The following is a 15810-nucleotide window of genomic DNA, read 5'->3' as shown; positions in this document are numbered from 1 at the left end:
AGACAAAGTTATTTTTCTGAAAATGTAATGCTGTAGAGTCTTTGACTGAATAACAGCAAGATAATCAATTTGAGATAAACGTTAACATGTTAATGCCTGACAGTATTTCGATATTTCCTACTGATGGGAATGTGTGCTGTAGGTAAGCCAGGAGGAAATATTGGAAGCAAAGTCCACCTGTGGCCCTGAAACTAGCTGCCACACATTGTGCTGTGATTTAACAAGGAACCTGTAGTGTCCCATTGTCATGCTTTCTGAGTGGATGCTGTAGCATCATTCTTGAGCTTTCAAACCTGCTGTGTGTGGTTATGGCTGAAAATCAGTCTTCTTGTGGTTGAGACTTTACTGTTGCTATTTGTTGCCTGCTGGTTAGTGTCTACACAAAAAAATCTGTAGAAATATAGCCACACATTGTATTTTTTATCCTTCATGATAAAGGCTAGGCTAGTGTTTACTTTATCTTTTTAGATTTACAAATTTCTGACTATAGATGCGTCACCATTTTCACCTCAGTTGTGCTCAGACACCACTGCTCTCTTCCTGCCAAACAAGCGATGTGTACCTCACTCACTCCTCCTCTATTTCAATCTAGACAGTCGTCTGTGTTCAAAGGGCAAGCTGATAGGAAGATTTTGCCAAGAGAACGGAAAAATAAAGAAGCAATAAAACTCATCATTTAAAAAAAGTTGTACATTTTCCATAGATAATGGAACATTACTACAAAATCACATTAAAACACAATCTATGCTGACAGAAAAAGGTCCCTGACATTAAAGTCTAAATACAGGCCTAAACTGAAAGTTGCTGGTAAAATGACTGGCAAAACATTAAAAGCTTGCAACGAAAGCAAATATGTCCATCAAACAACACGTGTGCTGAAATTAATGTATTCTTTCAATGTCTGATTACACAATTTGACAACAAAATACAGCTATCAATATGAACTGGTTCAACCTTAATCTATGCTATATGTCTTTGCCATTTTCTCAAGATTTGTTTTGGATGAGAAGATTAGACTTGATGCTTTGATATATATTTTATATATCCTTGGACTGCGTTTGGAAAATTACCAAGATTATATTTTATCAAATGAGCTGAAGTATAAATACTCTTTGACATAAACTTTTACTTCAACAAACATTTATGTGGTCCGTTTTAGGGGCAAGAAGAGAAACAAAAAAAAAAAACACCCCGCCTCTTTACATTGAGAGCACCCTTCCTGGTCACAGTTGACTTACGGACTTTGCAGAGCTTCAGTCATACACACAATGATGAACTTCACCTTGATAACAGCTTTGATTCTCTGCAGCCTCAGTAAGTACTGCCACTGAATAACTCTCATCAACTTCTTTGCCAACTTTCTCTAAACCAGCAGAACTAAAATGAGTTACTTATCATTACATTAATTATGAGGTATTGTTTCTCTTTATGTTACTTGAAAAAAGTCTCTTGTCGTCTGCTGTTTGTTTCAGGCTGGATCTCTGTCTCAGCTTCTGAGTCTCAGACTGTGAATGTCCAGCCTGGTGAAGAAGCCACACTGCTGTGCTCTAAGACGTCTGAATCTGACAATGTGGCATTATGGTTCAGATTGGTCAACAGAACCAAGGCCAACTCCATTTCCACTATGACCAGCTCTACCAATGAACCTGTCTACTTTGATGGATTTAAAAATGGAAAATTTGAAATGGGATCCAACACCTCCGCTGTCTCTCTTAAAATTAAGAGAGTGAATTTTTCTGACTCTGGGCTGTATTTCTGTGGATTTAACATAGAGGGAAGGATAATTTTAAGTGGGATACATTTAAATGTTGAAGGTAAGATTATTATAAAATCCTGTGGTGTCAATTCTTCTGTTATGTCTTTCTGTGTTTGCTAATTTAATGATTGCCCTATAAGAACATGTGTGGCTGTTTAATTATTATCATAACAAAGAAGTGTGACACAATTTTTACAAAGTAAAATCAAGAAATATTTCATCATCATTTTGTTAAAAAGCAAGTGATGAATCTCATGATGACGTTGACACAAAGTCTAAAAGTAAGATTCTCTTTAAGATTTCTTTAATTGTACAGATTCACTTCTAGTCGTTTTTAAGATAAAAAGAGTATGGCTAACTTAACTTTTGTCAGTTTAATGTTAGCAGTTCTCAAGCCAGTAAAGGGAAAATAGAGTCTAATTATATTATCTTTCTTTTAGCAGAGTGTGACAGAATAACAATGTTGACGAGTGTGATCCTGGGCGGTCTGACTGTTTTCCTCGTAATGGTCATCGTTGGTCTGGTTGTTAAAAACAGGAAACTTCAGACAGGTACTTTTTTTAAAGCTACTCTTTCTATCTCCATTTGTTTCGGGGGGTTTTTTCCACTTCTCTATAAATGCGTGAATATGATGAAAAAATACAAATATTCATGTTTGTCACCTGATTCGACGTATTGTCTCTGTCATTCAGCTGCCAGTGAAGAACAGAATCCACAACAGCGTGAGGTGAACCAAGTGTTATAATTTACTTTTATTTGTTCTATCATTTAAAATTATATCCAGTCATTACTTAGTTTTTCTCTACATATCAGCTGGTAAAAGATAAGTGACTGTAAATATTCTTTTTAACAGAATCTGGGCTCTGATGAGCTGAACTACGCAGCAGTGAATTTCTGTCCAAAAGGAAGAAGAAGAGAAGTGGAGCCGAATGTTGTGTATTCTGCTACTAGATAGGCTCAGGAGGCAACAAGTAATGCTGTTCAGAATGGAACTGATGTTTTATCATATTAATCTGCAGTTGTGCTTTTGTGTGTGTGGTGGACAGGAGGATTTATCGTCACTTTGTCACACAAAGGACAAAGAAAATGTGCAGTCTTCTTCCTAGTGCTGTGTTTTAATTCTTATCCCTCTTTCAAAGACGTAATTAGAGAACATCAAAACAGGTAGTAGATATTTTAAATGCTGACTTAAAGGTGGGGTATGCGATTCTGGAGAAATCCAATACTATGACAAATACCATGATTTAACATTAGTTAGGTTGTGGGTTAGCAAACTGTGCTACAGTTCCTGCTGCGAAGCAGCCAGAGAGGACGAGACGGTTTCCCAGAGCCAGCACAGCAGCTCCAGACAGCGATACTCACAACTCTCCTGCTACTACAGCTAACATCACAACAGCAGCATATCTTGGCAAAGCATCATCGATGTAAACACAGACTCCTCCTTTCATCTTGCCGGAGTCTTGCGCTCTGTCAGCTCGAAACATGGTCCGCCCGTCGAGTGCTTGATCCGGGATGTTGATGGAGCAGGTCTCTGTAAAGATGTGTCTGATTCCCGTTGCCTGGCCAGTCTGAGTCCCATTTCGTCCAGACCGGGCATTAGCCAGTAGTCCAAGCTGGGCCAGCATGGCTCCTATCCCTGCTGTCTTTCCTCTCCTCCGCCGCCGTGGTGCCTGCCTGGCCCGGTTGATCTGGCTCAAGGTCCGCTACTCTTTAATCCAAACCCTGGCTTCCTTTTCCGATGACAACAGTGATATATTACTGTCATAGGTAATACGTGTTTCAGCAATAAAGCCGAGACACAGGCCGCACCATCTGCACGCGCAGCCGTTGCCATAGTCAAAATCTTTTGATCCAGTTGATTGAATCAAATCCAACCAGACATCATTATTGATGTTTCAGCAATAAAGTAAAAAAACAAATAAAAGGTTAAAACAAAAATGTAGCAAAATCAGTTACTGAAGCCATTTCTGAGTTTAACTGTTTATTTCGCATAAAGCATCTGTACTGTTGAGAGATTACCATGAATGGGATTAAAGCATGATCTAACATAAAATCGAGAGGCCTGGTTGTGGGTGTCAGGTGGTGGATTCACCAAGAAGAGGGTACACAGAGAATAGGTACACAGAGAATGAACCCTTTAACAACGTGTGTCAGGAGCTGGGCTTTGGAGGATGATTGTAGGATATGTGTAATGGATGGGCAATAACAAATAATCACCAATCCACAGAACAACAATAAATACATCAACAGCATTTGGGGTGAAGTCACCACTTTCAGAATACACAATTTGTCCCAGTCTTGCCTGTATGGGGTATAAGCAACAAGATAAGCAATAAAAAACACCCCGCCTCTCTGCATTGAGAGCACCCTTCCTGGGGCAGACTTCAGTTACGGACATTGCAGAGCTTCAGTCACACGCATAATGATGAACTTTACCTTGATAACAGCTTTCATTCTCTGCAGCCTCAGTAAGTACTGACATTGAATTATTCTCAACTTCATTGCTAAGTTTATTATTGTATGTTTAACCCGCTGTATAACTTATTTACTTATTACTCACTTGCTAACTTTTATTAAGAGATATTGTTTGCCGCCATGTTACTTTACAACAAGTAAGTCTCTTGTCGTCTGCTGTTTGTTTCAGGCTGGATCTCTGTCTCAGCTTCTGAGTCTTGTGGGTGGAGGGAGGAGTTACCATTTTCTAACTGAAAAAAAGACATATAATCAAAATTACTTAATATGTGATCTTTTTCCAAATGTTTTTACTCTCATGTCTCTCTCACTCTCTGTCTTCCTAATTTTATCCGACTGTGGTTACTGTCCAAATAGACAATAGATAGATGGAGGTCTGCAGCAGTAGAGGAGTGATTGAGTTTCACATCACTTGTTTGACAGGAAGAGACAGCACAGTGTGGTCTGAGCACAGCTGATGTGAGAATCATGAGGCCTGTTAGATCGAAGCTCTGTAAGAATAAAGTCTGAAATGAATCAATGAATACTGGCTGACCTACATTTGTACAGATGTTTTGGAAACTGGATATTTTAACTGCGATGTCAATGTGTTACATGTCTGAATAAAAACACAATATATTTTAAAGTGATTGGTAGTTGTATTTATGAATATAAATATTTATGACACCCACGTGCTGGTTGTTGCACTTTGCACTGTGGTTAGAAACAGCACTGTCTGTATCAGGGAGATATCTGTATCTGTATCTTTACACCTCTGACAGACACACGCTATTTTATCTTCACATAGTGTTTAAGCATCTTTCAACCTCGTGAAAAGATGCCTGAAGCAGAGTGACAAACATGTACAGCCTGTGGAGTGAACAGTTTCACATGAGGCTGTAAAAGTAAGACATGACAGATCACAGCAAAACTACAGCAGGTGCCGCTCCCATCCATCTCCACTGTGATTTGCACTCAGTCTTCTCAATGCAGCTGCCTGCATGTTACTTGAAAAAATGTCAGATACTCATTACTTCTAATTTATTTAAAAAAAGAAGCACATTACTGTAGTAACTATTCAACAATAGAAAGAAATGAGTTACATTACTTTTACATTAATATCTGCTTTCCAACAACTCTACAGTTGCCACTTATAGATGTTCTGGCTACACTGAAAGAAATGTGTGAAAAGCTGGCTGTCATAGAGAAGGGGAGACGCCATATTGTTTAAATATGGGGATAAAGCAGTACATTTTCAGACAGTCTCTCCTGGAAGACATTCATAGTGCTGCATTCGGTTGTTCACATGAAAAGTGACAGAAATAGCTGTGTCAAGAATGAAAAAAGTGAGCTGGAGAGAGATGTTCAAACCCTGGCTTCTCTCTCACATCCGCACAGCTGACCAATCACAGCGTAAAGTGGGTGTGACTGTCGGATCATCCATTTCGGAAAGTTAGAGAAATGGGCGGATGCAGATCCCCCCATACCCCCAAGCTATTCGACCATCCGAGTAGCAGTTCTGACGGAGTATACTGGTCCTTTCACACATCACATCCATCGTATTTAATGAGTAGGAATAGAAATGAGACACTTTGGTTTAACAAGCAGCCGGCACACACATTGTAGCAATTCACAACACCTCGCCCAGTGACCACACACAGTCCTATCCTCACAGCAATGCTCTCAGCTTCACACACACACACATACACAATCATACCAACAGTTCACTCAGGAGAGACGTGAATGAAGTAAAGATAATGTTAACACATGATGTGAGGTGTTAATCTTGACAGAGTATTTGGCGCTTTGACAGCTAGTGCCAGTTAACATGACATGACATGCTCTTTTGGATTAACCCAAAGACGTATTCCTTCTTTTTTGGCAGTCTCTCTCCACTGAGACTAAAATGATGTCGACCCAGGGCCGGACTGGGATTATAATTCAGGCTGGGAATTTAATGTCAGCCCAGGCCAATCTCCACATTCACATTCACAACAGAACATATATCCTCTAACTGTTTTGTTTCATTTTTTTTGTTTACTGTTTATGCCAGTAACATATCTTTATGTTTTATTACTACACATACAAACTGCTTCAGAATAGTAAAAAACAGCGAAGTGTCTTCAGTTTCAACAGTTAGTCAGTTGCATATCCATAATTAAGGCTACAGGAATAAATATTCATATATATAATTGTTGTGCACTATTGGAGTGTTTGTTTTGCACCTGGCATTTCCTGACTGCACTTGTGTTGATCATCATGAAGCTCTGCAGCTCTGAGTAACTGGAGGTACTTCCACCTGACAGAATATAGCATACAGGTAGAGGGTACAGAGTACACAGGTCTTTATTAGCAATATTATTTCATGCATACGTATCTCCTGTATTACAAAGCACTATAAAGTGTTGATGCCATTTACTTGTTTTTTAAAACTCGGGAAGGATAGGCCCTTCTACCATGTTGTTTTTTTGCTGCATTTTCGTCCAGGGTTTTTCTCCTTTCTCCTTGCTCCATCTTTTCTCTTTTTCTCGTTCTCTCTTTCACCTACGATAAAAAATTTTCTCCACCCTGCTCAGCCACACGAACTGACTCAACGTTGTGTACATGTTCACGTGCGTGCGATGAAAAGCACAGATCATACCATCAGGATCAAAGCAGGCGGGTCGGGGGTCTCTGTATTTTGTATATGCTTCGCCCTCTAAGGCTATCAGTAGTGGGTTTGTCGCTCGCTTGCGCAGGACTGAAGACTTTTAGTCCATTTTTCTTCAGCTACGCTACAGACAGCAACTGTTGACTACATAAGAAGACTGTTTTCCTCCAGTGGTGTCTGCCTCCAGCTCCATTCTGACCCTGTGTGCTTCCATCGCTGTTTCTTCTGCCCAGATCGCAGCCTGGCAGACGATGATTCACTACAATTTGCACCTCTCTTGCATCACTGACACAGTGAAGAAGGAGCTTTTGGAAGGCATCACATTACTGTACTGTACCCAACTCTGGTTATAACATTCAGCAAAAACATAGTTGCATTTGTTCTCTGTCAGCTGTGAACTGAACTTTGTCTGACTCAATACTAAGAAAACCACAGAGTCTGCCTGTCCTTTGAATTTCAGTAATGTGTATAGGCCAGAGGCAGAGCCAGACTGGCAGCCATTGGAAGTCATGTTCCTCTAGAACCAGCCAGGCTCAGCTCAGTGATCCACTGCTGTGAGTACGTATGGACATATTATGGAAACACAGATCTTTACACTCACACACTAAAGCATGTAATGGGATAAATATTCTGTTAGATAATTAAAATATTTGTAAAAGAGAAAAGTAAATAACTGAATTCATCTGTCATGGATACCAACGACCAGGGCAGAACAAACACATGACCAGCATCTGTATTGTCAACTACTCAAGTCTGGAACTGTAGATAACAAAGAGACAACAGGAAGTTCCCCACTTACAAAAAGTGAGAATATTAAGCTTCTGATACAGACACATTAAGAAAAGTGGCTGTGATAAAACATGCCTCTTCCATTTATCAGATGATTTAAAATTCCACTTGTCTTTATGTTGTTTCTACCTGGGTTTTTTTCCCAGTGTATTTGATGTGCAACTACACATAAAGCACTTTAAACATGTAAACTATTATCTCTAATTCTGTAGTTTGCACAAGAACTCTTTTAAGCATTATGTTTCCTGACATCTCTCAGCTGTCTGCTACAGTCATTTTTATGGTCGAGATTGACTAAGGTTATGTGAATCTTAATTTTTATAAAAGGATTAGATGGGACCATCCAACATAAAGGCCTCGATGTATCTGATGATTTTTTTTTATTTGGTTTGAACATTTCTTTGATAACTTTTCACTCAACTCATTTCACTCATGTTGCATGTATGATAACATGATAACAGGATAACATGAAAAGAGAGCCCGCCTCTTAAGTTGAGAGCACCCTTCCTGGAGCACAGTTTAATTACAGACAATGCAGAGCTGCATTCATACGCACTATGATGAACTTCACCTCGATAACAACTTTAATTATCTGCAGCATCAGTAAGTACTGCCAGTATATTTCTCAACTTCATTGCTACCAGCAAGAAAACAAATTTGCTTATTATTGAATTTATTAAGAGGTATTGTTTACCTTCTTATAACAAGTACATCTCCTGTTGTCTGCTGTTTGTTTCAGGCTGGATCTCTGTCTCAGCTTCTGAGTCTCAGACTGTGGAGGTCCAGCCTGGTAAAGAAGCCACGCTGCTTTGTACCAACGTTTCCAAAAGTACAGGGGTGGCAACCTGGTTCAGACTGGTCAACAGATCCATGGCCAGCTGTATCTCCACTATGACCAGCTCTGCCAGCAACCCTTTCTACTGTGATGGATTTTCAAATAAAACATTTGAAATGAGCTCCAACACCTCCACTGTCTCTCTTAAAATTAAGACAGTGGATTTTTCTGACTCTGGGCTGTATTTCTGCGGATTTTACACAGCGGGACGGACAATTTTAAGTGTGACACATTTAAATGTTGAAGGTAAGATTATTATAAAATCCTGTGGTATCAATTCTTCTGCCATGTCTTTCTGTGTTTGCTAATTTAATAATTGCCCTATAAGAAAATGTGTGGCTATTTAATCATTGTCATGACAAAGGAGTGTGACACAATTTTTCCAAGTAAAATCAACATTAAATGTATCTTCATTTTGTTAAAAGGCAGTGATGAATCTCATGAAGACGTTGACAGAAAGTCTAAAAGTAAGATTCTCTTTAAGATTTCTTTCATTGTACAGTTTCACTTCTAGTCGTCTTAAGATAAAAACAGTATGGCTAATTTAACTTTTGTCAGTTTAATGTTAGAAGTTCTCAAACCAGTAAAGGGAAAATAGAGTCTAATTATATTATCTTTCTTTTAGCAGAGTGTGACAGAATAACAATGTTGATGAGTGTGATCCTGGGCGGTCTGACTGTTTTCCTCGTAATGGTCGTCGTTGGTCTGGTTGTTAAAAACAGGAAACTTCAGAAAGGTACTTTTTTTAAAGCTACTCTTTCTATGTTGCGTTTGGTTTTGTACTTTTTTCACTAATTTTTCATTTTTGTCACCTGATTCGACTTATTGTCTCTGTCATTCAGCTGCCAGTGAAGAACAGAATACCCAACAGCATGAGGTGAACCAAATGTTATACTTTACTTTTTCTTGTTTTACAGTTTAAAAAATTATATCCAGTCATTACTTAGTTTTTCTCTAAATATCAGCTGGGAAAGATAAGTGACTGTAAATATTCTTTTTAACAGAATCTGGGCTCTGATGAGCTGAACTACGCAGCAGTGAATTTCTGTCCAAAAGGAAGAAGAAGAGAAGTGGAGCCGAATGTTGTGTATTCTGCTACTAGATAGGCTCAGGAGGCAACAAGGAATGCTGTTCAGAATGGAACTGATGCTTTATCATATTAATCTGCAGTTGTGCTTTTGTGTGTGTGGTGGACAGGAGGACTTATCGTCAGTTTGTTAAAAAAAATGTCAAAATAAAATGTGTAGTCTTCTTCCTAGTGCTGAGTTTTAATTATTATCCCTCTTTTAAAGACATAATTAGAGTACATCAATACAGAAAGTGGATATTTTAAATGCTGACTTAATAGACTGTGTGTCTATACTGGTATGGGGAAGAAAAATACAGCAGCCATCCAGTTCTAGCCCCTGGTTGTGTTTTTTAAAATGAACATGTATGTGTGGTAAGAAAACTGAATCAGCCTAAAGACAAGTCTCAACCACAGGAAGACTGGCCTTCAGCTTGGTTTTGTTTTCACCAGTGTGTTTCTTTCACGATTTAGCCACAGACAGCCACAAAACACACCAAATAAAACTATTATTGTTAATATGACTTGTTGTTATCTTACATTTGATAGTGACAGACTTGTGTACCACTTGAAGACACCATGCTGAAGCACAGATCCTAACGAAGCTGTTAGGACCCATTTATCTGGGAAATTATTCTCTCAGGAACAACACTTTTACAGGAGAGTTGCAACTTCTAGCATTCAGATGGGGTGAGGGAGTGCTGCAATGTGACTGCACTGTTCTCACAGAGAGCGAAGTATAAAAGATGAAAAGAGTTTACCTTCTGAGACGACAAAACAATGATCACCTCTAAAACCGCGATCAGTGCATGACAAGATGTGGTAATGCTGATGTTGCCCACTGCAGGCAAGAAAACTCTGCAGTCAGTGAATGTTATTTTCTTTCAGTGTTTCTTGAGCCTTACACTCACCAGTTAGTTTGAAAAAAGTCAATTATAAAAATGTACAATCTTTGTATCACAATACAATAAACAGAAATACAACTTTAGCTTGTGGCTGTAAAACACCAAATGTTAGCTGAGGTTCAAAGCTCATTCTTGAATTTGGAAACAGCAGTTGAGGAAACAGTCTCACCACACCTTTCCTTCATGTTAGCTTAAAGCCCTCCAAACCACTGTGTTTCCTTGCTGATCCACAGTTGAGGGATAGTAACACAAAGAAGGAATTTCTTATTAAATTGACTATAACTTACCCACTTGATCTGGCTAATTCTGAATGCTGAAGCCTCACGTGACCCTTGGCTGAAATTTTGAGTGTATTTTGTCGTGCATCTCTCACATTGGAGTTGTGCTGGTAGATGAGATGGGGAAACATGGTGCCATCAACTGAGTTTTTCTTGTTTTATTTTGTTATTTATTGTTGTCTTTTTCACAACATGCGTGCCACCCATGTGAACCTTATCATACAATATGACAGAGAACAACTTTTGCACATCAGATCGCTGGTGGACACTTTCTCACCACGATCAACAAACAATAAGGAATATCCATGGCGTCGGTTACCTGTTGGCGCACCTGGAAAACAGAATAAAGGAAACAAGGGTCGCAGGCCGGGTCCTGGTCAGGCTGAGGTAACGTGCATACCGGCCTCCTCTACTGAGTATTCTTTTAGCAAATGTCCAGTTTCTGGATAATAAGCTGGATGAACTAAATTACATTCCTTGCTTGTTGTCTCCTATATTATATTGTGAGTTGGTAAATAAATCAGCAAATCATGTACATGTGCATAATGCCGTGGGCCGTGTCTGTTATGTCAAAAAGTAAATATAAAGAGTGTCAACATGTTACAGTTTTCTTAAACTTCATCATTTCACTATAGATTTCCCAAGTCCCAGTTCCCATCACAGACTGCCACAGATCAGGTGTGAGCCCCCCACATCCAATCACATGAAGACAGTAAGATTAGAGAAGTGGCCAAATCAGTCTCTTATCTTTCTGAAAATGTTTCATATCAGATGACTCATTTGGACTTGTTAGGAGAAAATGCTGTGACGTCTCATCATTAATCGTCTATTAAATACAGGTGTATCCATAAATCCATATGATCCTGCCTGCCGCATCCTCACCAACGAGGGCCATGAGTGCCAGACAAGTTCCCCCAAGAACCTAATCGTGTTCAGTAATTACCAAGACCGGCTTCTCTTTTCTTATTGCAGGTATTTCTGCCTCTGGAGCTGCAGAGTCTGGATCTGTGGTTGTGGGCAATTTGCTGCCCCTGTGTTCCTGCGCGGCATTTGCTACTACAGTTGTTGTTATTGGCTCTGTTACTATTACTGACATTATTTTTCCTATAGCTGTCATTCCTATTATTATTATTTTATTAATATTTTACACTACAATTACTATTCTACTATTAAAATAATAATAATAATAATAATTCTAGGTGGTATTTGCATTGTGCCTCCCTCTCCCCCACCCCCAAAACCTCTCTCTCTCAAAACCTAACACGGCAGCGGGCCCACCATTGAGTCTGGTTCTGCTCGAGGTTCTTAAAGGACGTTTTTTCTTGCCACTGTCGCCAATTGCTTGCTCATGGTGGGATTTGTTGGGTGTCAAACGGCACCTTTAAGGCAGCTCGGCGGAGGCTTTCAGGCCAGTCGCACAGGGGTCGGCATTTATTCCTATATTTGAACTTCTGCACAATTTTATATCTTTACGTCTTAGATTCTAATGTGTGTAAAGGACTGTGGTGTAGTACTGTAAAAATTAACATCAATAACAGAGTACAACAGATAGTATTTATCATTAGTCTACTTTATCAGACTCAGTTGTGTAAGATGTGACTGTCAATACTTTTGTTTAGAGAATCTGGTCTTTGATGATCTGAAGGACGCAGCACTGACTTTATGTCTGTATTCAACAGCAATAAGAAGCAGGAGGCCTGCATCAGAGAGGGAAGTGGAAGCTTATGCTATTTATGCTGCCAGCAGGAAGAAACTGGAACTGCACCTCCGAGTATGACTGACGATTTATCTTATTAAACCGCTGCGACCCAGCAGAAGGACATTTTAATAAAGTTCCTATATTCATGGTGAGTTTGCATTTTCTTTGTGTTTTTTCTGTCTCTCTCTCTGTTATGTGCACAATTTAAGAACCCAAATGCAGAACACAACTAAGTGGTATTTGGATGAGGTAGCAAGCGTTTTTATTATATACTGCAAGCAAACAGTGGGGGATCTGAGCTCTTCTAGAGCGGCGAGGCTCCGGGGACGGAAAGCTTTGCAGACAAGGGAGAGAACATGGAGGCCGTGACCATAGGCACGAAACACCCACGGGCCTAAAGCAGGCAGTGGTCAAATAACAGGGAACAAGTCCAACAGGCAAACAAAATCCGACAGGGCAGGCAAAATACAAAAGTCCATAGTACAGGTAAGGTACAAGGAAATTAAGAGTCAGTCCAACAGAACTTACAGGAATCCAAAAAGCCAGGATGTATGACACGGGAACAAAGCACAACCAAAATGCACATGACAATGAACAAATGAAAAGCCCCGGACTAAATACACTGAGGTAAGGGCGACAACGAGACACAGGTGCAAACAATCAAGGTGGGGCCAACAATCTAAACTGGAGGGAAAGCAAACAAAGACAGGAAGTAAAACATACGACACACGAGGAGAGGAGCACACTACAAAATAAAACAGGAAACAGGACAAAACCTCGAACTATGACACTCTCAGCCAAAGTCTCTGTCTTTCTTATTTTGTATGTCTCCGATCTTCATCTAAGAGGAACAAGGACATATTTGATGTTTGATGAGGAGGAGCCACAAAGGACACTGATGGCAGACCATTTGACTCGTCCTGTGAGTAAGTTTGACAGTCAGGGGGAGGGAGGAGTGAGTGAGATACACATCACTTCACAGGAAGAGGCAGCACAGTGCGGTCTGAGCACAACTGACATGAAAGTCATGAGGCCTTTAAAGACAAAGCTTTGTAGCAAAGTAAAAAAAAAGAAACAGTGAAAACTGGCCTACTTGAGTTAGACTAAATAATATCAGACTCTTTATTTATACAGATTGGAAAAAATGTCAATTAAAAAAACAACGATGGAATAAACCAGCACCCTGTAGTGACAGACATTGTCCGTGTGAGTGAAAAATAAAGTCTCCACCAATAAGACTTGACCACAAATATCAAATGATTTGCTGTTTTCAAAAACCAAGAGTGATGTTACTTTGAAAAAGATATCAGTCAATCTCAACTTTACACAAACTTATTTAACTACTTTACCTTCACAAGCTACATCAACATCTGCATTCAAACTTCAAGAAACTTCTTCTCCAGAATACACATCTGCATTAACATACTCAGCCATAGTTTCAGGTCACACTCTCATCTATCAAGTTTCTAATGCTGGTCAGTGAATTTTTTTCCCTATAGCACAAGCATGACGGCTGAAAAAAGTAACTGGTGTCCTGAACATACCAGCAACTGTTTCTCTCTCCTGGCAGTCTTAATGTGTAACAATATGATCAAAAACACAAACAGCAGGTAAAAGGAGAGAGTTAAGACAAAAAAAACATTATGACTCAGCACGTCATAAAAGGAGAAGAAAAGGTAGTTTGACCTATCTGGGCTCACATGTAATAAATAATGGTACAAGGACAACTTAGATGACACAAAGGTGCAAAAACATCAACATGTGATCTCAGATTTCAGTAGTGATTATGAGATTATTCCAGTTGGAGAGATGTGCCAGATGCCAGAATGCCTCCCCTCCATCTCTTGTGTCCAGACGACACTAGGGTCCATTTTCACCTTCTTCGAAGCCATGTTGTACACTGTTTATGTTGTTATGGAGTCACGACTGAATTCTATGCCAACATGAGAGTTTTTGTCTCAGATCTATAACATTTGGAACAGGCAAACTATGGCAAATGTTGTCTAGCCTGCATTAGACTTTACCTTAAAGGATCACTACAATTGATACCATTACTTTCACTGCAGAAGCGGTGGGTCCTCCTCTTACTTGGTCATCAGGTGCATACAGCAGCAGCAGTTCATTCTTGTTCCAACAAATATTCAGTATAGTAAGCGTAGGGTATCAGATGGGAGGAATTAAGATCAATCTGTCTAAAGTCTAATTTTGTGAAAAAGAATCAATGTTAAGGTAAATATATTATTTTATTGCTTGTGGTAGAGCTAGTTTTGATTCTCACATGGTTCTTCCTCTCCTGCTCTCAGTCTTATTTAAGTTGTTTGTTGTTGATCAAAGCTTGTCGATGTTTGTCGATCAAAGCTCTGTGAGAATAAAGTCAAATCCTTGTTAAATAAAACCTGATATGAAGTGGAGAACACTGGATTACTTTCCTCTGTAATGTTGACGAAGTGATGGGCCTCTACATTAGGGAGAGTCTACAGGGAGGGAGGAGTAAGTGACGTACACATTATGTGTTTAGAATAAAACATTCACTAATGTAGAAAATGTTTCCACAAGACATTTTTTTCTCTGTTTGACTGGATGCTGGCTTTTATTAGGTTTGTAATTGTCTGACATAGTAAATGTGCATATGAAAAATAAAAAGTCGAAGCTTTCTGTCCTGGCTGTGTTGGCCACATGTTGGCCACAAGGTCTTGTGGCCATCCACCTTGGGGAGCGAGCCGATCCAGGGAACTGCCCAGAGCCTGGGCAGGCGTGGAGCTGTGGACCTCAGGCGGACGGTGGCGAAGACGGAGCTTCTGACCCCCTGGAGGCTTGCCGACCGGACAGGGAGCCGGTGGCTGGGCCTTGGGGACTGGAGGCTGGCAGTAACTGGGCCTCAGGGACTGGAGGATCGGGGCGGCTGGGCAGCGGGGACTGGAGGAGGTTGCTGCGATCCAGCGGGGACTGGGACTGGGACTGGCGACCAGATGGGAGGTGGAGCAGGCGAGCAGATGGGGAGTGGCAAAGCCGCGGAGCTGGGAACGGAGGAGGCTGCTGTGGCCGCGGAGCTGGGAGGGGAGGTGGCGGCGACGGAGCAGGTGAGCCAAACTCCTTCCTAAGGAGTGATACGAAGTGGCTAAACGATTGTGTGATTGTGTGGTGGTGGATGGGTAAGGAGATGGCACCGGATAACATCCTCCTGGTCCGGGAAGAGATCGTCGGGGATCATCCCTACGGTTTGGTCCGACCTTCTGTTACAGTACAAAAGGGCGGGGTACACCGAGATGGACAAGAATGTTCTTTATTACGTGACAGCCAGATATGGAGGGTATGGGGATAAGGAGAGTCAGTAGGAGGGAGAGCACCGGAGGCAGACGGGGAGAGCACTGGAGTTAAAAA

The 15810-nt window shown here is 40.4% G+C and overlaps 2 protein-coding genes and 1 pseudogene across 5 annotated transcripts; all 3 read left to right on the top strand.

Annotated features, from left to right (window-relative positions):
- The window catches only part of LOC122869833, a 26182-nt pseudogene extending 21415 nt beyond the window's left edge, over positions 1-4767 (top strand).
- LOC122869831 lies at positions 1222-4526 on the top strand. Of its 3 annotated transcripts, XR_006376424.1 has the most exons (6): positions 1222-1314; positions 1473-1814; positions 2197-2307; positions 2449-2483; positions 2610-4224; positions 4401-4526. XR_006376424.1 is itself a non-coding variant. In XM_044183172.1 (5 exons), exons 1-5 carry the CDS (start codon positions 1269-1271, stop codon positions 2709-2711), a joined length of 633 nt encoding a protein of 210 aa, XP_044039107.1. In that variant the 5' UTR covers positions 1222-1268; the 3' UTR covers positions 2712-4446. The 3 variants fall into 3 exon arrangements, 2 of the variants coding, with proteins under 2 accessions (XP_044039107.1, XP_044039106.1); XM_044183172.1 differs by having other exon boundaries at positions 2200-2307; positions 2610-4446; XM_044183171.1 differs by having other exon boundaries at positions 2610-4446.
- Positions 4768-8144: 3377 nt separating the features above from the next.
- Positions 8145-10016, top strand: LOC122869823. 2 transcript variants are annotated; one of them, XM_044183156.1, is made up of 6 exons: positions 8145-8249; positions 8386-8727; positions 8907-8948; positions 9110-9217; positions 9324-9358; positions 9486-10016. In XM_044183156.1, the coding sequence occupies exons 1-6, from the start codon at positions 8204-8206 to the stop codon at positions 9585-9587; spliced, it is 675 nt and encodes a 224-aa protein (XP_044039091.1). In that variant the 5' UTR covers positions 8145-8203; the 3' UTR covers positions 9588-10016. The 2 variants fall into 2 exon arrangements, with proteins under 2 accessions (XP_044039091.1, XP_044039090.1); XM_044183155.1 differs by having other exon boundaries at positions 9107-9217.
- The last annotated feature ends 5794 nt before the right edge of the window (positions 10017-15810 follow it).

This window comes from Siniperca chuatsi, linkage group LG22 (genome assembly GCF_020085105.1).
Source record: "Siniperca chuatsi isolate FFG_IHB_CAS linkage group LG22, ASM2008510v1, whole genome shotgun sequence".
NCBI lineage: Eukaryota > Metazoa > Chordata > Actinopteri > Centrarchiformes > Sinipercidae > Siniperca > Siniperca chuatsi.
Note: the sequence above shows the minus strand (reverse complement) of the source record. Positions and strands in the feature narration are given on the sequence as shown.

Excerpts from the sequence above, each read along its gene's own strand:
- LOC122869823 (XM_044183155.1), top strand. The coding sequence starts at position 8,204 with ATGATGAACTTCACCTCGATAACAACTTTAATTATCTGCAGCATCA. Across the intron at positions 8,949-9,106 it reads CGTTGACAGAAAGTCTAAAA|CAGAGTGTGACAGAATAACA; the intron begins GTAAGATTCTCT and ends TCTTTCTTTTAG. Across the intron at positions 9,218-9,323 it reads AAACAGGAAACTTCAGAAAG|CTGCCAGTGAAGAACAGAAT; the intron begins GTACTTTTTTTA and ends TCTGTCATTCAG.
- LOC122869831 (XM_044183171.1), top strand. The coding sequence starts at position 1,269 with ATGATGAACTTCACCTTGATAACAGCTTTGATTCTCTGCAGCCTCA. Across the intron at positions 1,315-1,472 it reads TTTGATTCTCTGCAGCCTCA|GCTGGATCTCTGTCTCAGCT; the intron begins GTAAGTACTGCC and ends TGTTTGTTTCAG. Across the intron at positions 2,308-2,448 it reads AAACAGGAAACTTCAGACAG|CTGCCAGTGAAGAACAGAAT; the intron begins GTACTTTTTTTA and ends TCTGTCATTCAG.